The 24,128-nt window shown below is 44.3% G+C and overlaps 1 protein-coding gene across 1 annotated transcript in view; it reads left to right on the plus strand.

Annotated features, from left to right (window-relative positions):
* The window catches only part of NMNAT3 (nicotinamide nucleotide adenylyltransferase 3), a 102,257-nt gene extending 87,758 nt beyond the window's left edge, over positions 1-14,499 (plus strand). Inside the window, exons 3-4 of the mRNA XM_006900347.1 lie at positions 1,947-2,026; positions 14,156-14,499. Coding sequence (XP_006900409.1) covers positions 1,947-2,026; positions 14,156-14,499 — 424 coding nt within the window. The remainder of the gene's footprint in view (positions 1-1,946; positions 2,027-14,155) is intronic.
* The last annotated feature ends 9,629 nt before the right edge of the window (positions 14,500-24,128 follow it).

The following is a 24,128-nucleotide window of genomic DNA, read 5'->3' on the forward strand; positions in this document are numbered from 1 at the left end:
CAACAATGAATGAATGGAAATCCGAAGTCTCTGTAAATTTTCATTGAAATTAATAATTTAAAAAAAATAATTTCAACCCCATTGGTCCCATTCCAGACCTTAACCTTGACCTTGCACTCCTCCATAATAACCAGCCATGGGTTACTTCCCCAAAGTTTTAGAGGGTAAAAACACTTCATCACTGTGATCTTGGGGGCATCAAGGTAGGTGGGGCTCATTGTGATTTCCATACCTAATTTACACGCCGTTAGAAGGCTCTAATGCTGTTTGTAACTTGCCTATGATTTTAGTAGTCTGAACTTGAACCCATACCCTCTGGCTGCAAAGCAAGTGCTTTTTGTATTGGGTGTTAACTCTCAAATACAGGGGGTGGGTGGTTATGTTGCTTTTCGGTTTTCTTTTTTTTTTAAATTTATTGTTTTATTTTCTTAGTTTTAATGAACATTTACAGAGATTTTGGGTTTTCATTCATTCATTGTTGCACTGTTTGTTTTTCTTTTGCTTTTGTTGTTATGTGCGGTCGAGTCACAGTCAACTCGGAGCAGATCCTCTAGCAGGTTTTCAGAGGCTTTAAATAACCAGGAGGAGATTTCTCATCTTTCTCCCAGCAGTTGGTGGAACAGCCCAGTTCCTTACCCACAAGCGGTCAGAACTCCCTACTCCACTCCTCTTGTTGATGTGTGCCATTGAGGCAGCCCACGGCGGAGCCCCCAGTGGGTTTCCAAAGCCAGTAAATCACCCGGGAGGAGACTGGCCATCCTTCTCCTGTGGGGCAGCTGATAAAATTCCACAGTCACGCCTCTCAGTTGACGGCACCGTCCTTTACCACTAAGTCACTGGGACTGCGGCTCTTAGTAAATGCATAATACAGTAAATAAAAAATAGATGAAAGTGTTAGGAGAAGTAGCGTGTCGTGATTCCCTGTGGTTTGTGTTGTGTTTTGGGTTTTTTTAAAAAGCGTGGGGGGAAGAGGAAGAAGGAACAGGTGCTGCCTCATTCGAAAAAGATAGCTTGTTAGAAAAAAGTCAGGCATGCCAAGATGATATTACGTATAATCCTATTTTAAACAGCACTGAATGAACATTGCCCAACAGATTTGGAGTGTATGAACGTCTTTAATCTTCGCCATCACCACTGGAAGTAGCTGTTTCCATTTTTTCCTCATTTTGCAGATGAGAAAACATCCACACGGAGATAGCCAGGGTCACACAGCAGCCAGCTGGGGAGGCGAGACTCAGTCCAGACAGTCTGGCTCCGGTGCCCTGACCCTTGGCCTCCATCCTGGTGAATTCTGATTTGCAAGCTTATAACCATCCTTTGAGAGTGAGCTGGGGGTTGTGCACTATACAGGTGCTCAGTGTCTGTTAGCTCATTTGCGCTCACAAAAGTCTCAAAAGTAGGTATTATTATCCCCACTTTACAAATGAAAAACAAGAGGCTCCAAGATGATCTAAGTGACAAAACCAGGAGAGTCTTTCTGACTCAGTTCTGCCGGCTTCACCATAGCTCTTGTCTTCATCTGCTGCTAAGCATTGATCTCCTTGATTAAAAAGTGAGAAAGACTGAAAGACAATGGTTGATTTGTAGTCATTCCAGGTCCCCTCACTGAACAGTGAGCTGGCTTGAACAGGGCACTTTGTGAGGACCCTGGTGGCATCTGCTTCCCACCCTAGCACCTGGCATGGTGCCTGGCACACGGGTGATGGTGGTTGTTAGCCACGGTCAAGTACAACTCATAGTAACTCTATGAACAGCACACCTAAACCCTGCCCTGTGCTCTACCACCCTCCTCATTTTTGACATGCTCGAGCCCGTGGGCTCACAGAAGGCCCTTTGGGTATTTGGAGAGCGAGTGACCTTGACCAAGTCTAAGTCCAGGATCCCCCGGGTGACTGTGGGTGGGGGCTGGAGGGCGCAGGCAGCTGAGCCCTGTGTTTATGATGCAGGCACCACCACAGCGAACTGCTCAGATCCCTGGCCCTGATGGAAGGCCCTGGCCACAAGCCACGCTGCCCGGCCTCTGCAGGTGGGTGCTGACCCCCTTGTCGTGGAAGGGAGATGTCCTGCATTCCTGAGAGAACCCCCACGGTGCAGTCTTGGGGACCTGACTCCAGTGCTCTGGATTGGGACGAATCAGGCCCGCCCAGTTTTTGCCTGTGAGATTGAAAGGTTGGATAAACCAGCAGCTGTCACCAATACCCTTTATAAATTGTTATGCTAATTTGGCACTTTGTGCCCCACATGAGCTTACCTCTCCTTGTGATTTGCACTTGTGACATGGATTACACTCAAGGCCGCACAGGGATCAATTGGGAGGGGTGCTGGGGTCCTTTTTAAAAGCTTTAGCCTTTTCAGTGTGCCATTATGAAACATCAGCAGAGACACTGACCTTTTATAGCCATTCTGGAAGCTTCGTAAAATGGTTTACAAAGAAGCAGATAAGGAAACCTACTTTTGAGGGAATTTAAAGCTGATTTGGCTTATGCTCTTTTCATTCATAATCCTGCATTTCTTGTCCTGTGGTCAGCTCTTCCGGTGGGGTAGAGCCTTGTTGGCTGGGATTTCAGGTCACTTTCTGTTCTGCTCAGCCCTGACGGCTGGGAACCTGAAACACGGCCTCTCACACAGGCAGAGAGGAACATGGAAGGTGATGTGGGCACTGAAGCAGGACCAGGTCCGAGCAGGGAGCCAGGGGCCTGTGGGGCCAGAATCCCCTAAGGCCAGTCTGTGGGTTTTCCTACAGTGGCTCCAGGCTTGACCTCGTGGTTCCGTATCTCCAGATCAGGCTTCCAGAGGCCAAGATTAAATAAAACCTACATCATTTATTTTCTGCAACACTTTTCGCAGTCTTTACCGTACTTAGATACAGACATACCTTATAGCGACCCTTATAACTTGAAGAGTGTGAAATCTTACTTTAGTGCACATTAATTTCTCAGACCTAGTGCTCCCCAGAATGCAGAGTGGGAAATATACTCTTCCAAAAATTATTTCAAGACACTCTAGAAGCGTTGAGGGAGCTCTGGTGGCCCTGTAGTAAGAAGCTGTGCTGCAGTCCCGAAGGCACACTGTTCAAGTCCACCAGCTGCTCCACAGAGAAGCATGGGCAATCTCCTCTCGTGCAGTTAACTGCCTCTGAAAACTTGCTGGAGGGTCAGCTGTGGGTCAGGTCCAACTCTATAGCAAACAACAACTTGTAGCCTAGTGTTAAGGAGTTGTGCTGCCGATCCAAAGGCAAGTGGTTCTAATCCACCATCTGCTCTTTGGGAGAAAGCTAGGCCGTCTCCTCCCATGGGATTTACAATCTCTGCAGACCAGCCAGAGGGTCAGTTTCAACTCAGTGGCACACTCAACAACCACGTCCTAAAGGAGCAACTTTCCCCAAATGCTGCCCAAAAAGGACCACTCACAGGAATTTGCTAAAAACCCTAATCCCCAAACTCTGCTCTCTTGGTCTTGAGTGATATTCATGTCACTCCTCTGGTCTCGCTTGCCCTCTCTCCTCCATTGCTTGCAGGGTCTCCTTGGCATCCCTCCCTGTCAGGGGATGGTGGTCAGGCTCCATCCTCAGCCTTCTGCTTTGTCTCTGTGTCACTTCTGTCCCTCCCAGCAGGGTTCCCCTGAGTACCTCCCAGACCAGCCTCTGGGCTCAGGCTGACAGCAGATACAACCAGGCCAGCCCCTCCCTGCCCAGAGTTGAGGAGACAGGCCCCTGAATGTGGAAAGCTCAGCACTAGTCAGGAAGGCTTCCTGGAGGAGGAGACCCCCTGCACTAGCACTGGTAGGACAAGTAGCTTAGCTGTGGCTAGAGGATACTTCTGGACTGAAAAGCAATGAAGTAAATCAGGAAATAGTAGAAAGTGGGCGCTCCAAGCCACTGAGGAGGCTGGAGCCTCATCGAGTGAGAGGAAGCAGAGTGACTATCATGCCAAGGAAATAGACATCATCAGTTGTACCCCTCTGCAGATGCTTCCAGAATCTCTCTGCCTGGCTCACCCTTCTCCCCTATTCCTGGGGGCTCTGTCAGAAACTGTCTTTCCCTCAGATGGGCACTCTCCCTCCTCCCAGTCTCACTGCACTTTTTTTTATGAGATTGGTGTCTACTCTGCTTGATGCTAGGCTGTTTCTCTCTCTCTCTCTCTGTCTCTCTCTCTCTCTCTCCTTATCCCTCTCTCTCTCTTCTTGCCTTTCATCCAACTCATTTTTGTTCTCTTCTCCAATAACTGAGAAGAACGGAACATTTGCACTGAAGAAAAATAGACCTTTCAAAAAGAACAATACAGATTTAACAAAAGAGAGTAGCTCTAGTTTTAAATGTGTTCATAGTAATGAAGAAAAGTTAAAAGTGAGACAGTTCCTTTTCATTTTAATTTTTAACATATGTGCATTAGTAAATCCTCACAGAATAAGTCTGTCTTACTCATTCACTCATTGCCGTTGAGATGGAACCCTCTCATTACTGACCCTCCTGCAGCTTTTCAGAGGCTGTAAATTGCCCGTCTTTCTTTCTAAGAGCCAGTGGTGGATTTGAACCACTGAAGACATGGTTAGCAGCACATTGTTCCACAAACGCCTTAAAATATATTTTACACAGGGGAGTGGGGGGGAGAAGGAGGAAATTATGCAGCAATGAATTAATATTTTTTTTAATTTTTATTACTTTTTTTTAAATGTGTGTACCATCAAATCATTTCTGACTGGTACAGGAGGAGATTGTCCCTCCTTCTTCAGCAGAGCATCTGGTGGATTCAAACCTCACATCTCTGGGATTGTAGTGCAGCTTCTTGCCACTAGGCCACCAGAGCTCGCCGAATTAATATTTTTTTAAAGTGAACTTGGAGGGAGTAGAGAGAAAAAAATGTGCAATAATGAATGAATGAAAGAAAATTGTACTTTTCTATAAACTTTAATTAAGACTGCGGTAAAAAAAATAAATTTAAAAAAATTTTAAATGAAAACATCTCAAGAATTGGAAATGTTTGGCAGAAACTTTTTTTCTTATCCATTCTTTTTTTTTAATTGAGATTTTAATGAAAAGTTTATAGAGAACTTGGATTTCCATTCACTCATTGTTGCACATTTTCCTCACTCCCCTTCCTCCCCTCCAGTTCGCTTTTCTCTTTGGGAAAAAACCAAAAATATTCTTTCGTTGTTACACAATCATCCGTGTGTCTCCTCCCGCCCAGTCTACTTTACTATGCAGCTCTTATTCTGGACTCTTGTCATGCCAATAATACCTAATCATATATTCCTTTCATACAGTTCTCTCCTTCATCTGTTTCAATGCCATGTACATTATTTATGCCCTCTTTTCTTAGTTTTCCCCCAATCCCTGTGTCAGTCCATTTTATAACAGTGACATTATGCAGTATTTGTCCTTTTGTGACTGAGATATTTCACTCATCATAATGTCCTCATGGTCACCCATTTTTTTAATATTTCATGAGTTCATTGTTTTTCAGTGCAGCATAGTATTCCATTGTGTGAATATACGATAGTATCTCTAGCCATTTGTTTGTTGATTGGCACTTGGGTTGTTTCCAACTCTTTGCTTTTGTGAACAATGCAGCTTTAAACATGGGTGTGCATATATCTGCTTGGGTGGCAGTTCTGGTTTCTTTAGGGTATATTCCCAGTATAGAATTGCTGGGTCAAATGATATTTCTATTTCCAACTTTTTGAGAAAGCATCATACAGCCTTCCATAGTGGTTGCACTATTTTACACTCCCACCAACAGACAATAAGAGTTCCAGTTTCTCCACAACCTCACCAGCATTTGTTGTTTGCTTCTCTTTTGAATTTTGCTATTGCTACTAGAGTGAGATGTTATCTCATAGCTGTTTTGTTACTCATACTTTTTAAGGAATTATTAAGAATGTTTGTTAGGAGCAGCAGTTATTGATGCTACAAGCATTAAGTCATATCTGTCAGAAATCATTAACGTAATGTAAAATTACTCTTTGTTTTTAGAAATGAAATGAGTTAAACATTTCTAAAAATTAGAAAAGAAAATCAGCTTTTGTTTTTACTGAAATGTATCAGGGGTTTTACAATTATTCATGCCCTTTGATCAATAAATATTCCTTCTTAGAATATGGCCAAGGAAAAACTTTAAAATTGAGGCAAAGCTTTATACCAAAAATATTTATTACATCAGTGTTTGCAATGGCTGAAAAGAAAAGCAACCTCAATATTTCAATATAAGTGAATATTTTCATTACACATAACAAGAATACAAGTGATATACTGTATAACATGTCATACTGCTAATCAAAAGTCTGGCAGTTCAAATCCACCAGTTACTCCTTGGTAGAGAGATGAACAGTCACCTCCCATGACTCATAGAGTCAGAGCTGACCACTCCAGCAGGTTTTTCAGAGGCAACAAATCACATAGAAAGAGTTTGCCCATCCTTCTCCACAGGGAAGCTGGTGGATTCAAACTGCACACCCTTGGAATTACACCACAGTTTCTTGCCAGTAGGCCACCAGAGCCATTTAAGATTTACAGTGCTAGAAACCTAATGGAGGGGCTATGATGATATGTAACTGGCTCTACAGGAATGGGGTTGGTATAGACAAGGAAAAGGATCTACACAAAAGATTTTCATGACATGAAGAATGGTTTATAAGTAGACAAATTAGGATGCCATATGTTAATGATTTCAATAGTGTAAAAATTGTGAGTATGCATTCACATATATTTTCATATTAATAGTGCTTTTTGGCTTGTTTGCTTTTTGCCTGCTTGTTTTGTTAGACAGCAGAACTATCAATGAATGTTGTTGTTTTCTGCATCAATTAAACATTTTTCATATGAATGAAAAGCCAGAGTGGTTTAAAAGCGCAAGGTGATATTTTTCTCCTCACAAGTGTGGCTTTTCATGAGATGGCATGTGTGTTACCAGGGACATATTTTTGATGGGCCATTTTGTGTGCTGCATGTTTGCTGTGTGCTGTGTGCACTCCAGGATCGCAGCTCACACGATGATTCACGCAGCATCTCCTGGCTGCCAGAGCCTGGCTTTACCCACCACTCTGTGATGTGAAGTCCTCCTTGGGCTCACCCACAGAGTCCTGCAGATTGCCAAACTCTGGGCCACCTGGGTGTGACAGTCTAGGGTAGATGACACCAACACCTCCAACCACCCAACTCCGTCTGACCCACACAGTGTGATAACCAGGGAAGAATTCCTTCTCCACACACCCAGAGCAGAGAACGTACTGCGTATGTTTCTGTTTACACTGAAGATTCCAACCTGGAAACGCTGGTCTCTGAGAAATGCAAATAGTCGTCACTTGACTGTTAACCAGAAGGTTGTCAGTTCAAAATCTACACAGCAGACCACAGAGAGGGACCTAGCTATTTACTGCTGTACAGATTGTTGACATCAAGTCAACTGCCTCTCATCGCCACCCTATCCGGCCCTGTCCTCCGTCTCTGCAGTCCTCCATCCCATTGTTAATAGTTGCTGCGTCAGTCACTTTGTCTCACTGAGAGTCTTCCTCTCTTTTGCTGACAATCTGCTGTCAGAGACCTTGTCAGAGTACTGAAGAGCAACGATGTCAGGCTGGAAACTAAGGTGCGCCTGATCCAGGCCATCTTTGCAATCACTTGCTATGCCCCAGAAAGCTAGACAGTGACTAGGGATGACAGAAGGAGAACTGATGCCTTTGAGCTGTGGTGCTGGAGAAGAGTGTTGAATATACCATGGACTGCTAGGAGAACAAATAGGTTCATCGTAGAGAGGGTGAGACCAGGCTGCTCCTTGAAGGCAAGGATTGTGAAACTCTGTCTGACGTACTTTGGACAAGTTGCAAGGTGGGACCAGTCCTTGGAGAGGGGTGTCATGCTTGCAAGGGTAGAGAGGAAGACCCTGGGTGAGTTAGATTGATTCAGTGCCTGAGGTAATGGAGGTACAACATGCAGGGCGCTCCGGTGACTAGGTGGTAATAACTTGTGCTATTAACCCAAAGCACATAGTTCGAATCTCCCAGTTGCTCTGCAAGAGAAGGATGAGCAATCTCTCGTGCTATTTACTGCCTCTGAAAACCCACCGCAGGGTCAGCTATGGGTCAGTTCCAACTGGACATTATACAACAATAACAGCATACAACAGGAGAGGTCCCGTCGGTAAGGACTTAGACAGTGTCCTGCCGTGCAATTTTCTGACTCCAAAAACTCCCTGGAGAGTCAGCTGCGAGTCAGTTCCAACTCAGCAGTGATGAGTTCACTGTTGATACAGCACTCAGCAGCCCTGGTGGTGCAGTTCTTAGGCACTGAGCTCCTAACTGAAAGCTTAGAGATTCGAACCCACTGGCCTCCCTGATGGAGGAAGATGTAGCTAGCAGCCTGCTTCGGCAGAAATCGTCATTGGGAAGCACTGGTGGCTTGTGGTAAGTTGTGCTGCTGACCCACAGGTCAGCTATGGGTCGGTTCCAACGCCACAGTATCTAAGAACAACAAGAAGAGGTAGCGTCAGATTGACTGTGACTCGACACTATGACCAGCAGATTGGAGCCTTGCCCTGGTCTCTGCCATGTCTTCACCATGCTCAAACCAAATGCTGTGTTCACTGTCTCAATCTGTCTCGTTCAAAGTCCTCCTCTCATTTGCTGACCTTACAAAGATGTGGGCATGATAAAATATATCACTAATATTACATGCAGGCACAATATCATTGAAGATTGTACGAAAATGGTTAGGACAGTACATTGACAGAAAACTGCCAGAATGTCAAACTGAGTTTAGAAGGAGGCTGTGGCACCACAGATTTATTGCTGATGTCAGATGAATCCTGGCTGGATGAAAGCAGAGAATATGAGAAGACTGCAGACTTGTGTTTCATTGACAGTGCAGAGGCATTTGACTATGTGGATCATAACAAATGGTGGTTAACTTCGAGAAGAATGAGAATTTCAAAGCACTTAACTGTGCTTGTACAAAATCTATACATAGACCAAAAAGCTGTTGTCCAAACAAAGCAAGGAAACACTGAGTGGTTTAAAACTGAAAAAGGTGTGCACTAGGGCTTTCTCCTCTCTCCACATCTATTCAGTCTGTATGCTGGGAAAATCATCCAAGAAGCTGAACTTTATGAAGATGAGTGGGGCATCAGGATTAGAGGAAGGCTCAGCACCAACTTTTACAGTTATGCAGATGACACAGCCTTGCTTGCTGAAAGTGAGGAGGACCTGAAGTGCTTGCTGCAGAGAATCAAGTACTGAACACTTCAGTACGGATTAAACCTCAGTATCAAGAAAACAAAATCCTCACTACTGAACCAATAGGCAACATCCTGATAGATGGATAAAAGATTGAGATTGTCCACGATTTCCTCTTGCTTGAATCCACAGTCAACACAGTTGGTACCAACAGTCAGGAGATAAGGGCCTGGGTAACATTGGGAAAATATGTTGTTGGGAATCTTCCCAAAGTCCTAAAGGATAATGATATCAGTGTAAAGACTAAGGTGTGCCTGATTCAAGCCACAGTCTTTCCAGTCACCTGCTATGTATGCATCTGAGAGTTGGACAGTGAATAAGGACGACAGAAGAATCAATGCATTTGAATTGTGGCATCAGAGAAGAGTGATGATTATCCCACGGACTGCCAGATGAGCAAACATAGTGTGGGAGAAAGTGCATCCAGAATATTCCTTGCTGGCAAAGTTGATGAAGTTTTGCCTCTCGTATTTTGGGCATATTGCTAAGACAGGCTATTTTTTTTGAAAAGGACATCATATTTGGGAAGGTGGAAGATTAGCAAAGGAGAGGAAGACTCAGTGAGATAGATTGACACAGGGTCTGCAGCAGTGGACTCAAATGTGTCAGAGATGATGAAGTGTGGGAAGCCAAATTTCATTCTAAATATTTATAATAAAACAAATGCTGTATCAGGATATGAGGGAGGCAGATACAAGCTGGAATTCACCCTGAAGCACTTAGGCGATCCTTAAATGTTTACAGGGGTAGTCACTGAGGCTGATGGACCCCCGGACCGGTGGCCCTACACTGTCCCGAGCGGACGGCGAAGACCCAAGACTCCAAGACACCGGCTATTGATGCAACAGCAAGAGGAGAGGTTTATTGCGGAGCTCCGGGCCGACACGTATCTCTCGCACGAGATAGAGGAGTCGACCTCGAGCAGACAATTTTGGCTCTTTTTATACACTTTAGGGGGATACAACAGAGTGTCAGCTTCTCATTGGGTGATAAAAGCACAGTTTGAATTCATTGGTTCGGTTTTCGCCCATGGTTTACACAGCATATTTGCACGTAGCACATATGGCAGTTAGACAGATCTTAAGTCATCAGTATATTTGCCCAACTTTTGTGGTTAGCTATTTCCTGGAATATTAACTATAGGGTGGTTTCACAAATTCTTAAGCATACAATGAGTTCAAACCCCAGGGCAGTGGAAAAGCACAAGACACATGGGTTATCAGTCGGGAAACAAAGGCACATAGGTTATCAGTCGAGAAACATCTGCTTGTTTGCCCTACCCTGTAGTTAGCCATTCTCAAAATACCGTTGCCCTGGGATCAGACTTTTCTTCCTGGAACACTGGGTGTAGGGCTCTACCCGGGACAATGGAAAAAAATTCCTGAGTTTAACTTAGCTGAGAACTATAGAAACCTGAGTTTAATTCAGCTGAGAACTATAGGGACCATTTTCATTTTAATCCTTCAAGGCAATCCTTAAGCGTTTACAGGATTCTTGTTTTGTACTTGCTAACCCCTCCCTCCTGAGTCAAGCATAAGGTTTTCAATAGAAAAAGCTTAGTGTCGTTTGCATTGAATTCTCTTTGTGATTTGCTTCCTGGCAATTTTCAGTAAAGACACTGGGAAGCAGAGATCAGTTTGCTTCAGTTGGCAGAGAACTGTTCGCCTCCTGCTTTACCTCTGATTACTTATATTCTTTGTGTTCTGCCTCATTATTAATACTTATTAATATACTTTACCCTCAGTCTGCACCAGTGAAGATGACGCAGATTAGGGCTAAGTTCAGATCTTGTTCACTGGGTTGCTGTGAGTCATATTCGACTTAATAATAAAGATTGCAGCACTGGATATTCTATGAGGCAGTTTGACTCTGTCCTCTGGGCTCACTAAGGTGAGAATTACCTTGATGACAAAGGGTGGCAAATGCAACACCTCTGACTTAGTATTTTAACACATTCTAAAAATCTTATAGACTTTGGCTTGGAAGAAACCCTGCGTTTGAGAGCCTGGGCAGTGGAACTGTCTAGAGGTTGTATCTAAGGCACACACCGAAGTGAGCCATTCTACAGTGTTACCACAGAGCAGTAGGAACCACCAGCCGGAGACAAATCTTTGATGACTTGTTGGAGAAAGAAGGCAGTATGTGACATCTTGCGAGCAAGCTTCCAGAGTGAGTAGTAGTCTGACTCGCAGTGCCTCAGGGCAATCCTGTAGGACAGTGTAGAATCTTCCCATAGAGTTTCCAAGGCTGTAAATATTTATAGAAGCAAAGAAGACAAAAATTCTCACCACTGGACCAATCGGTAGCATCAGGATGGATGGCGAAGAGATTGAGATTGTTCACAGCTTCCATTTGCTCGTCTCCATGGTCAACACTCTTGGCACCAGCAGTCAGGAAATAAAAAAACGTGTTGTGATGGGAAAGTCTGCTGTTAATGACCTCTCTAAAGTACTCAAGAGCAACGGTGTCTCTCTGGAGACTAAGGTGCGCCTGATACAGGCCATGGTTTTTGCAATCACTTGTTATGCATCAGAGAGTTGGACAATGACTAGGGAGGACAGAAGGAGAATTGACGCCTTTGAGCTGTGGTGCTGGAGAAGAGTATTGACTCTACCATGGACTGCCAAGAAAACAAACAGATTCATCGTAGAGAGGATTAAACCAGGCTGCTCCTTGGAGGCAAGGATTCTGGGGCTTCGTCTGACATACTTTGGACATGTTGTAAGGAGAGACAGGTCTTTGGAGAGGGACATCATGCGGGGTAGAGTAGAGGGACAGCGCAGGAGGGGAAGACCCTCTATGAGGTGGTTTGATTCAGTGACTGGGGTACTCGGGATGGGTTTGTCAGAGGCAATGAGATTGGCACAGGATAGAGCACGGTTTAGGGCTGTTGTACATAGGGTCACTATGAGTCGCAAACGACTCGACGGCACATAACAACAACAACAAATCAGTTATCACATCTTTCTCCCACAGAGCAGCTGTTGGATTTGAACCACTGACCTCTCATACTATGATCAGTTGATAGCTGAGCACGTTTAAGCCCTGCATACCAAGGTTCCTTGATTTCCTAGCATGGTGAAGGAATCAAAGAGTACCTCACAGGGGCACCATTTGCTGGGAACTTAGCACACAGAAGTTTTGTAGAAGAGGTTGTCTTTTTCTGTTCTCAGCCTCAGGGACCAGAAGGGGTTTACCCACAGCCACAAGAGACTCTAGAATCCATGTACATCCTTTAACCTCTCAGAAAACTGGAAAAACTCATTGTCATTGACTCACAACCAACTCAAAACCCTCCAGCGGATTTCCAGAGCTGTAAATAGCACAAACGGAGATTACTCATATTTTTCCCCCAGAGCCCCTGGTGCCTTTGACCCACTAGAGAGGTCCAGCCTTTGTTTGAGAAGTGCAAGTCACCATGTACTACCCACCACCAGAGCTCCCAGATAGGAAGGTGACACAGAAGCCACCCAGCTGTGAAAGAGGTCAAATGCTGGCCTCTCGCTTAACTGTCGTGGTTGAATAAATTAATAAAAAATTCTGTGAGTAAAACCTCACCAATACAGGACAGCTCCAATCTGCATATGCACTGTGAGTAGCAGTATCAGTCCACCTTAATGACAGCGTGAGTTATTAAATTTTTAAATGCAGTTTTATTGCTTTTAATAGTCTAGGCACTTAGGAAATACCTCATAAATATGGAATGGATGCTCAGATAAATAAATGGCCTGATGGATAACTAGGTAGATGTCTGGGTGAATAAATGGTAGCTAATACATATCCTCCTTAGCCCTGTTACGGGTGCAGCTCTAAGGACTTTGTATTTATGAACTTAATGAACTCTAAGATGTTCCTATGAGGTAAGTATTATTAAGATCCTTGCTTTCTAAGCTGGGCCTCTGGGGTTTGAATATGAACTCCTGTGTGTAGCTGTGGACCTCAGGCAAGATACTTGCCTCTCTCAGTGCCCCAGTTTCCTCTTCTGCAGGATAGGTGCAGCAATAACACCTTCCCCATAATGTTGTGAGACTCAAATTAGATCATCCACATAGAGCACTTACTATTATTGCCCAGAAGTAAGTACCTAATGAATGTGAGGCATTATTTTATCATCGCAATCTTGTTAGAACAAATTCCAAAGGATTAGCCACAACGATTAGTTATTCTAGAATCTTGTTTGGTTGGAAAACAAAATGCGAAGGCCACGAGCTGTGGGCTTGGGGATCTTTCTGTTACACAGGCATACTTTCTAATTGGCCTTACCATGCGAAACTTTACTTCAGGCTTGACCTTGAGAGTGTTAGGAAATGAGTTTCTGAGATGGGTTTTAAGTGAGATTGTGAGTTACCTGAGCGAGGCCCACCTCTCGTTCATACTGAGGGCTTCACAAACTCCACTTTCTGTTGGAGGATGGGGTTCCTGGTATAGTCCAGCTACTTTGGACCACTACTTCATGAGGTCCTGCAACCACAGATTTCCGTTATAAGAGGAAAAAAAATATTACTTAACACTTTACAGACACTTTAAAAAAATAGATTAAAGTATAATACTGAGTGCTGTAAACAATTAACAAATAAACAGCTGACTGATAACCACAAGGTTGGGGGTTCTAGTCTCCTCAGTTGTGCCTTGGAAGAAAGGCCTGGTGATCTGCTGAGAAAAATTAAAAAAATAACCATGAAAACCCAGTGGAGTACAGTTTTACGGCATACAGGGGGTTGCCCTAAGATAGAACCTTGGCAGCTAGCTTATTGAAGTGGTTTCAGGTTCATTGAGATTTTTTTTTGTAAAATCATGAACTCTTGAGACATTTGTGTCTGAAACATTCTAAGACAAATCATGTCATGAACATTTCAGACAAAGCATGTTGTCCCCTGCGCTGGCAGTGAGCCCATGGTGACTTTGCCCGGGTCCACTCTTGTCTTCCCAGCCCTGCCAGAGCTGAAGCTCCTCTGCGGGGCCGACGTCCTGAAGACCTTCCAGACCCCGGACCTCTGGCAAGACGCGCACATCCAGGAGATCGTGGAGAAGTTTGGCTTGGTGTGCGTGAGCCGGGCGGGCCACGACCATAAAAGGTACATCTCGGAATCGCCCATCCTCCAGAGATACCAGCACAACATCCACCTGGCCAGGGAGCCCGTGCAGAACGAGATCAGTGCCACGTACATCAGGCGGGCCTTGGGCCAGGGCCAGAGCGTGAAGTACCTGCTCCCGGACGCTGTCATCGCCTACATCAAGGACCACAAGCTCTACACGAAGGGCAGCAGTCCCTGACGCCAGGGAAACCTGGAGAGAGACGGGCTGAGTGACACCCCAAGCCAGACGAGCCCACCCAACACAGCCGCTCCTGGACAGAGCTCTGGTTTTAACGTTCCTTTTGGGGTTGGGGTTGGTTTTTGTTTGTTTTTTTTCCATAGTTATTTACTTCTGCCTTTTCTGCACCAGGAACAGTTCCTTCTTCTGGGATCTCTGTGCCTGCCTTTCAAGGACAAGGCATTTCTCAGAGTAGAAGGTGGCAGTAGGTAATCAGTAGGATCTGGCAGTCTCTGGAAACTTCCACATGGAGAGCCACTTTTATTTCATCCAGTGATTTAGTAGATGATCTTCAGGAGAATCCACCGGACGTAACTCCAGCACACATAATCCCAGGTCCCCGAGGGTCCTGTCAAAACTACCTGCCCGGGGGGAAGGGGGGGGGTTCTTCAGCATCTGCTGTGCTGGTCTTAAATGCAAAGATGTGACAGGTGGCTTTACTCAGCTGTGGACTTTGTCACCTCCTGTGTTACAAGCAGAATTAATACTAACAGAGTAAAAAATCTGCAAGCAGTTCTTCACTCACTTTTATACTGAATCGGACTTTATGGATCCGCCGTCCACCTCCCTACTGGCCATTGTTAAAATTAAAAACTAAATAAATTTTAAGGCGTTCTCCTCCAACAGTAGTTTTTTGGCCCAATAGCTATTTTTCACACTGCTGTCCTATAAACACCAGGGCGTCTGATTTCCGGCTTTCTTAAAGGAACGGAGGTAAAACATACGCATCGGCTGTTCCAGCGTGTCCTTCTGAATGTTTTATGACTGCCTGCCTCTTTGAGTATTGGCAAAGCGCTAAATAATAAATTGGCATCAAAAAGTACTAATGAAAAGTTTCTCCCCCCCCTTCTTTTGTTATATTATTAATGCCCGTTATACCAGCTGTTACCCCTCTTTTTAGCTAGCCCAGGAAATTCGCTGCTGTTCCAATCGAACTGACATGAATGTAAAAGTTGATGATCTGGGGTCCTGACTGTGAAGGAACCAATTACTTCTCAACACGACACAGTCTTCTGATTTGAAGTGCTGGGGGTGAGCTCCGTTCTGGTGGGTCCTGGAAGACGGAAAAGGCTGCATACAAGCCTTGTATGCGTAGCCGTCTCACACCACTCTGAGGTTAAGAAACAGTTTGATTAGGCTCTTTCTATTTGCATTTTCTCTCTTCATGTCCTGACCAGAATTGACTTCAATGTGTTACCCCACTGATTTAGGGAGAAAAAACAAAGGCATACCCAGAAAGAATCTAATTATCCCCACCACTCCCACCCCCACCTCTCAGCAAAAGCAAAGCAAAACAAAACAAAAAAACACAAAACCCAACCTAGTATCTGCATGGACGTTTGTATGTGTAAGAGATGAGTGAATTGGGAAATTGAAGTGTCCTGTCTTAGAGATGGAACCATCCTGTCTGTGGGTGGGACACCTACTCACCCTGATTGACCTTTGTCCTCCAGAGATCTCATCCTGAAAATTCGGGAGAGGAGGCATCAGCTTGTACAAAGGCTGTCACACTGGCTGTGTGATTCTCATTAACAGACTTTCCTCCTGTAAACCTCAGTTTCCCTGCTGACGAAGCCAGTTGCCATGGAGTCTGTCCCAGCTCGTGGTGATGCCACACGTATTGCAGAGTGGAATTGCACTCTGCGGAGGTCACATGACTATGACCTCGACCTTGCAGAATGCAATCAGTCACTATACCTTCCTTCCAAGACACATCTGGAGGAGCGTAAACCATTAACCTTTTGGATTGTCGCCTAGCACTTAACAGGGTGTGCCACCCAGGGACTCCCCATCCCAATTAGACACCCTTGGCATTCTCTCCCAGCTCTCATTTACCAGCCCCTGAGCTGCTCTGACTCCAGCTGTGTCCTCTGCTTTGCATCCAGTACACTTCTCATCCTAACAGAAGCTTCCCCAGGACAGATTATCTTTGCTTTGTTTGCTGAGGAATCTTCACCATCTAGAAATGTCTAGTCAGACCGTGATCACTGGCTGGTAGTGTTAGTATCACACAGGAGCTTGTTAGAAATGCAGAATTTCAGAGATGGCACTTAGAAGACAGGAAGGGATAGACCGGAAGGATTAGTGGAAATGGGAATCACGGGGAGGAAGTGGGTGGAATGTGGTTACAATGAAGGTATTTTTATTAATGTCCTTAAAACAAAGCATGGATGAACAGTCGACTGGAAAACCAATTTGTTTTATATATTCATTTGTCGTCATTATGTGCTATAATATTGGAACCAACTCATAGCTGACTCTCCAACAGGTTTTCAGAGGCCGTAAATCACACAGATCTTTTTCCCACAGAACATCTGGTAGGTTCAAACTACCTGCCTTTGGCTTGGCAGTGAACATCTATACCCACATAAAGAAAAAGAATGTTGAATCTAAGGTCCCACCACAGACCTACAGACTCAGAACCTGCATTTTAATAGTATTCTTAAGAGACTCATTTCTGTCACCGAGCCCATATTTTCCACCTGCTGATCCTTCCTCCCTGTTCCCACTTTTAGAGAGTACCAGAGGAATGTCTGTGTTTCATTGACTATGCAAAGGTGTTTGACTGTGTGGATCACAACAAACTGTGGCTGACTCTGAGAAGAATGGGAATCCCAGAAAACCTGGTTGTACTCATGTGAAACCTATGCTTGGACCAGGAGGTAGTCATCAGAACAGAGCAAGGGAACACTGCATGGTGCAAAATCAAAGAAAGGAGTACATCAGAGATGCATCCTGTCTCCATACCTTTTCAGCCTATCTGTGGAACAGATTGTTCACGAGGCTGGACTCTGTGAGAAAGAATGTGGCATCAGGATTGGATAAAGACTCATCTATAAGATGGCATTATGCAAATGACACAACCTTGCTTGCCCAAACTGAGGGGGACCTGAAGCATTTTCTACAGAAGGTCAAAACCTACAGTCTTCAATATGGCTTGAAGTTCAACATCAAAAAGATGGAGATTCTCACCACAGGGCCAATTGGAAGCACCATGATAGATGGAGAAGAGATTGAGATTGTTAACGATATCTGCTTTCTTGGTTCCACAATCAATACTCTTCTCACCAGCAGTCAGGAAAGCAAAAGGCATCTTAGGAAAATCTGCTGTCAGCGACCTCTCCAGAGTGCTGAAGAGCCTTGATGTCAGTCTAAAGACTAAGGTGTGCCTGATCAGGCCATGGTCTTCACAATTACCTGCTATTTACCAGAGAACTGGACAATGAATAAGGGTGATAGAAGAAGAATTTATCTCTTTGAGTTTTGGTGCTGGAGAAGAATAATGAGGATACCGTGGACCATGATGAGAGCAAACAGGTCTGTCCTAGAGAGGGTGAAACCAAGCTGCTCTTTGGAGGCAAAGAAGGATTTTGAAGCTCCCCCTCTCATAGTTTGAACATGTGACTGGAAGAGACTAGTCCTTGGAGAAGGACATCGCGCTTGGAAGGGTGGAGGGACAGCGCAAGAAAGGAAGACCCCGGAAGAGATGGATTGATACAGTAACTGGGGCAATGAGGGTAAGTTTGTCGGAGGCAGTGAGACTGGCTTAGGATACGGCAGACTTCAGAACTATTGTGTATAGGGTCTCTGTGAGCTGTAGTTGAATGATGGCACATAACAACAAAAAATTCCACGTCCTGGCTGTGACCAGTGCCTGTTACAGTAAACTTTTGTTGATTATGATTGAAATTATGTTTGATTTACCACAGTGATCGTCTCTTCCTCTTTTCCTTCTCAGCACCATGGCCTTGTTCTTCACAGCACTTAGAGGGCAGAGGAGAAACCAAACACAACACTATAAAGAGTTTTAATTGTCAAAAGGAAGACTATGTTTTTTTAATCTCAGCACAACGTACATTTCAGGCCTGGGACTTCTACAGATGGGGGCCTCCTTTGCCTTGTGGGAAACACACAAGAGAAGATTGCCCATCTTTCTCCCATGGAGCAGCTGGTGGATTTGAACCACATGTCTTAGGGATTGCAGCGGAGCTCCTTACCACAAGGCCACCAGAGCTCCGTCATACATGCTGTTAGTGCCGACTTCCACCCTAAGTCCACGTTCCTTCACATTCTGTGGGCCTTCTCTGTGCAAAGACTTGCACAGATTTGCACAAGGTGTTCTGTTTAAAATGAACAAAAGCAGAAAAAAAATAGTGGTTTGGGCCCCTGAATAAATAGAATTTTCATCCTTAAATTAAAGTCCCCTTGGAGCAGCCCACACCACCCGAGTGAGCAGAGCTCTGTCTCTTGGCTCCAGGAAAGGATTTTTCATTTGTTACACTGTCTGTGTCACTTGGGACAGAATGATGGTAAATCCTACTCTAAATCCAGAGTGCCCCAGATTTGCAAAGTATGTTTGGTAGTTGGCTTAATACGTGAATATGAATTTTCTTATCCCTGGCCTCACACTTCCTTTGCTAGAAATGTTTTTGCCCTCGATTTTTGCAAAGGTCTCATACATGGATCGTATTCCGATTCAGTCATGAAGTCATTTTCTTGGACCAGAATTCAGCATTATGGATTCACAAACAATCCATAATCGTGTCCACCTAGGTAGACACCTCAGATTATTTTAGAATTGTTAAAATAACCCCAGAAAAATATTGTTTGAGAAAGCTTAGTCTGTAACAACCGACAGGGGCCCAGTAGTTCATCTGGTTTCATGAATACAACATTCTAGTCTCACAAATTAATGGGGGTTTAACAGAACGTTGTTGTTGTTGTAGTCGCGTGCCGTTGAGTTGACTCTGACTCATAGAGACCCTATGTACAACAGCTCTGAACCCTGCTCTATCCTGACCCAATTCCATCGTCTCTGACACACCTAGCCCCAGTCACTGAGTCAATCCACCTCATCGAGGGTCTTCCTCTCTTGCACCATCCCAAGTATGATGTCCCTTTCCAAAGACTGGTCCCTCCTTACAACATGCCCAAAGTATGTCACATGGAACTTCAGAATCCTTGTTCCCAAGGAGCAGTCTGGTTTCACGCTCTCAAGTATGAACTTGTTTGTTGTCCTAGCAGTCCATGGACTGTTCAATACTCCTCTACAGCATCACAACTCAAAGGTATCAATTCTTCTTTTGTCATCCTTAGTCATATTCAGTTCTCTGATGCATAGCAAGTAATTCCAAACACCATGGCCTGGATCAGGCACACCTTAGTCTCTAGACTGACATCATAGCTCTTCAGTGCTTTGGAGAGGCCCCTGATAGCAGACTTTTCCTAATGCAATTAGTCTTTTGATTTCCTGGTTGCTGAACACTAACATCTTAACAAATGCCTGGAAGTCTCACCATTAAAATCAATAATAATAATATAATGTGTTTCGTAAACAGGTATGTTTGGACGGCCTGACCCTCTGTCTCGTGTTAGAAGTCTATAAAGGGCATGTGTGTGGCCTGTCAGTTGTACCAACAATACATCATTTGTCCTGTGCGGTTTTCTGTCACTTTCCTGTCCAAGCCACCACCCCTTTCCTGGATCATTGCAGTATCCTGATGGGATCACCCACATTCACTCCTGGCCTCTGCAGTTCAGTCTCCCTACAGGAAACAGTGTGTATATATGTGTGTGCACATGCACGCACAGTTCTGGACTTACAGCTTCCCTTCCCAGATGGCCTAGTGGCAAGAAGCTGTGCTGCTATCCCTAAGGCACACAGTTTGAGGCCACCAGCTGCTCCATGGGAGAAAGATGGGCAGTCTCCTCCCATGCAATTAACTGCCTCTAAAAATCCACCGGACTAGGGGAGCTCTGGTGGCCTAGTGGCAAGGAGCTGCAACTACAATCCCAGAGGCACATGGTTCGAATCCACCAGATGCTCTGCCGGGAAAAGGAGGGACAATCTCCTCCTGTACCAGTCAGATATGATTTGATGGTACACTCACACAAAAATTAAAAAAAAAAAGAAAAAAATCCACCGGACTGTCATCTATGGGTCAGTTCTGACTCTATGGTACAAAACAACAACTCACAAATTGGGAGAAAAGATATTAAAGTATATAAATAATGTTATATTCAGAACGTGCAAAGATCCCTGCATATATATATATATATATAGAGAGAGAGAGAGAGAGAGAGAGAAAGAGAGAGAGAGAGACTGACTCTGCAATTACATGCTCTGCATCAGAGAGTTGGACAGTGAATAGGGATGATAGAAAGAGAATTGATGCCTTGAGCTGTGGTGCTGGACAAGAGTGTTGAATATACCATGGACTGCTAGAACAAACAGGTTTGTCCTGGAAGGATTCTGAAGCTTCGTCTGACATACTTTGGGCATGTTGCAAGAAGGGACTGGTCCTTGGAGAGGGGCATTGTGTTTGGGAGAGTGGAGGGACTGCACAGGAGAGGAAGACCCTTGATGAGATGGATCGATTCTGTGAGTGGAGTGGTGGGAATGAGTGTATTTGAGATGGCGAGAATGGCACAGGATAGAACGGCATTTAGGTCTCTTGTATATAGGGTCGCTATGAGTCACAAGTGACTCGATGACACATAACAACAATGTATATATATATATATGTATGTATATTTGTTGATATATGTATTTGTTGACATATATAGTTGTAGATAGATATATATTGTTGTTGAGATATAGATAGATAGATAGATACATTTATATATATACTTGTTGATTGCCATTGAGTCAAGAACGACTGACTCTTAGCGACCCTGTGAACAAAAAGCCTGAAGCCCTCTACAACTATTGACATTTTTCAAAGTTCATAGAGTTTCCAGAGGCATGTTGTTTAGGAAGTGGATGCTACTCCTGCTTCCAAGTTTGTGTGTGTGTGTGTGTACACATATACATATACATATTTATATATAAGTTAAAGCTCAGAATTACACATGTGCAGGGAGTGTTAAATTGCAGGCCTGACACTGCTGTGTGGGAGAGCTTGCCTGTGGGTGGGACTGGTCCCTGACTGGCATTAGAGGGCTTGACCTTTGGAAGGTTCCCTGGGTTTCTAATTGATAAGGCTATAGTGTCTGCTTGAGGCACTGCACCCTGTGGTACCTGGTTGCCTGCACTGTTTAATGCAAGCTTTGGTAAGAGCCTGTTTTTCTTGTGGGAGTTTCAAGTTGAGATAAACACAGCTGGTCACACAGGCAGATAGACTTGCCTTCAGGTCACAGGAAAACCTTTGAGCAGCAGACACGTGGCTGCATTTCACGGGTGAGGGGAGAAGCTCATCCCATGTTATCTCTCACCCCAGGAAGTAGAACTTTGGAAGCCTGTACGTGGGCTTCCCCAGACAGAGAGGTCTTCTTCCTTGATGTATGTCCTTGTGTTATTATACCATGAATCTGTGGAATGAGCCATGAAGCATGGGACCCCAAAACAAGACACTTTATCAAAGAAGATATACAGATGATGAATGATGGTGCAACAGTATTAGTCATTGTGGAAATGCACCTTGGGCCCCCAGGAGATGCCACCTAACATCTGTTGGAATGGTTAAACTCAATCCAGCAGCTCCATATCACTCAAAAGAAACGAAAACATATGTCCATTCAGACTTGCGAGCAGACGTTCAGAATAGGATTACTCATCGTAGACAGAAACTGGAAACAGTCCAGATGTTCAACCGCTGGTAAGTCAGTGTCACTTGAAAGACTAAGGTACACCTGGCCCAAAGCATGGTGCTTCCCGTTGTCCCGTATGCATGTGAAAGTTGGACCATGGATCAAAAAGACCAAAGTTGATACAATGCCCTTGCATTGTGGTGCTGGCCAAGAATATTGACTATGCCACAGACTGCTAAAAGAATCAACACATTTCTCTTGGAACAAAGTATCGCTGGAGTGCTTCTTAGAAGTAACGATAGTGAAACTTCACCTTACATCCTTTGGACATGGAATCAGAAGGGGTCAATCCCTGGTGGAGGATCGTGCTTGGAAAAGTGGAGGGTCGGGGAAGAAGATTAGTCTCAGTGAAATGGAGTGGCACAGTGGCAGCAACGGTGGGTTTAAACCCAGCAGAAGCTGCGAGGACAAGAAGGATTTGGTGAGAGCCAAGCAAGTAGCACTGCAGAACAACAACATTTGACAGTCAGAAGAGGGATCTAGAAAAGCTGACAGCGATAAGGAACACCATCAATGAGCCTGAAAGATCCGTTGAAAGAAGCCAGACACAGAATATGGCACATTGTGTACTTCCGTGCATGTGAAATTTGCTAGAAAAGGCAAAACTCTGGAGGCAGAAGGATCAGTGGTTGCCTGGAGGCGGAAGGGCTGATTTGATGTGTGTGGACACAAGACAACTGCTGAGAGTGATGGGAACGTCCTAAAGCTGGATTGTGACAGTGGTTACGCTTCTTTGTAAATCTGTGAAAATTCATTGAACTGTACCTGTAAAGTGGGCAAATCTTAAGATATTTAAATGATCCCTTGATAAAATGGTTTGTTTTTTTATTATTATTGTTTATGTGTGTGTGTGTGTGTGTGTGTGTGTGTGTTGTGTGTGTGTACCTTCAAATCAGATTTGACTGGTACAGGAGGTGGTTGTTCCTCCTTCTCCAGCAGACCATCTGGTGGATTTGAACAGCTCACCTATCAGATTGCAGTGCAGCTTCTTGCCACTAGGCCACCAGAGCTCGCTGATAAAATGGTTTTTTTAATATCCTCCTGGAGAACCCCAGAAGCACTAATCCACAATATGAACAGTCTTCCAAGCATCCTGAAAGCCCTACAACCAGGAGAGGATAAAATAGATGAATGGGACCTTCTAAGAATCAAATCCCTATGCACATCCAAAAACTTCAACAGGGTAAAAAACGAAGCCACAGATTGGGAAAGAATATTTGGTAATGACAGGTCTGATTAGAGACTTGTATCTAGAACTTATAGAGTACCACAACAAGATAAACAATGCAATTGCAAAATGGGCAAAGGATATGAATAGACACTTCTCCAAAGAAGACATTCAAATGGCCAACAAGCACATGAAGAAATGTTCAAAATCCCTAGCTCTAAGAGAGATGCAAATCAAAACAAGTATAAGATATCGTCTCACACCAGTAAGACTAGCAAAATTTAACAGAACAGCAAACAACAAATGCTGGTGAGGTTGCGGAGAAATTGGAACCTTATTCACTCTTGGTGGGAGTGTAAAATGGTGCAACCACTGTGGAAGGCAGTATGGCGCTTCCTCAAAAAGTTGGAAATAGAGATACCATTTGACCCAGCAATTCCACTACTGGGAATATACCCTAAAGAAATTAGAACTGCCATCCAAGCAGATGCATGCACACCCATGTTTATTGCAGCTTTGTTCACAAAAGCAAAGGGTTGGAAACAACCCAAGTGCCCAATCAACAAATGAATGGCTAGAGAAGCTGTGGTATATTCACACAATGGAATATTATGCAGCACTGAAAAACAAAACCTCATGAAATATTATACAAAATGGGTGATCATGGAGAACATTACACGTACTCAGACACAAAAAGACAAATAGTATATAATGCCACTGTTATAGAACAGGACTGGCAGGGGGTTGGGGGGAAAAAACAAGGGGATAAATAATGTACACGGTATTGACACGGACAAGCGAGACACTGTATAAAAGGAACATATGATTAGGT

The sequence above is a fragment of the Elephantulus edwardii genome, unplaced genomic scaffold (assembly GCF_000299155.1).
Source record: "Elephantulus edwardii isolate Elephantulus edwardi_28Jun2011 unplaced genomic scaffold, EleEdw1.0 scaffold00281, whole genome shotgun sequence".
In the NCBI taxonomy this organism is placed as follows: Eukaryota; Metazoa; Chordata; class Mammalia; order Macroscelidea; family Macroscelididae; genus Elephantulus; species Elephantulus edwardii.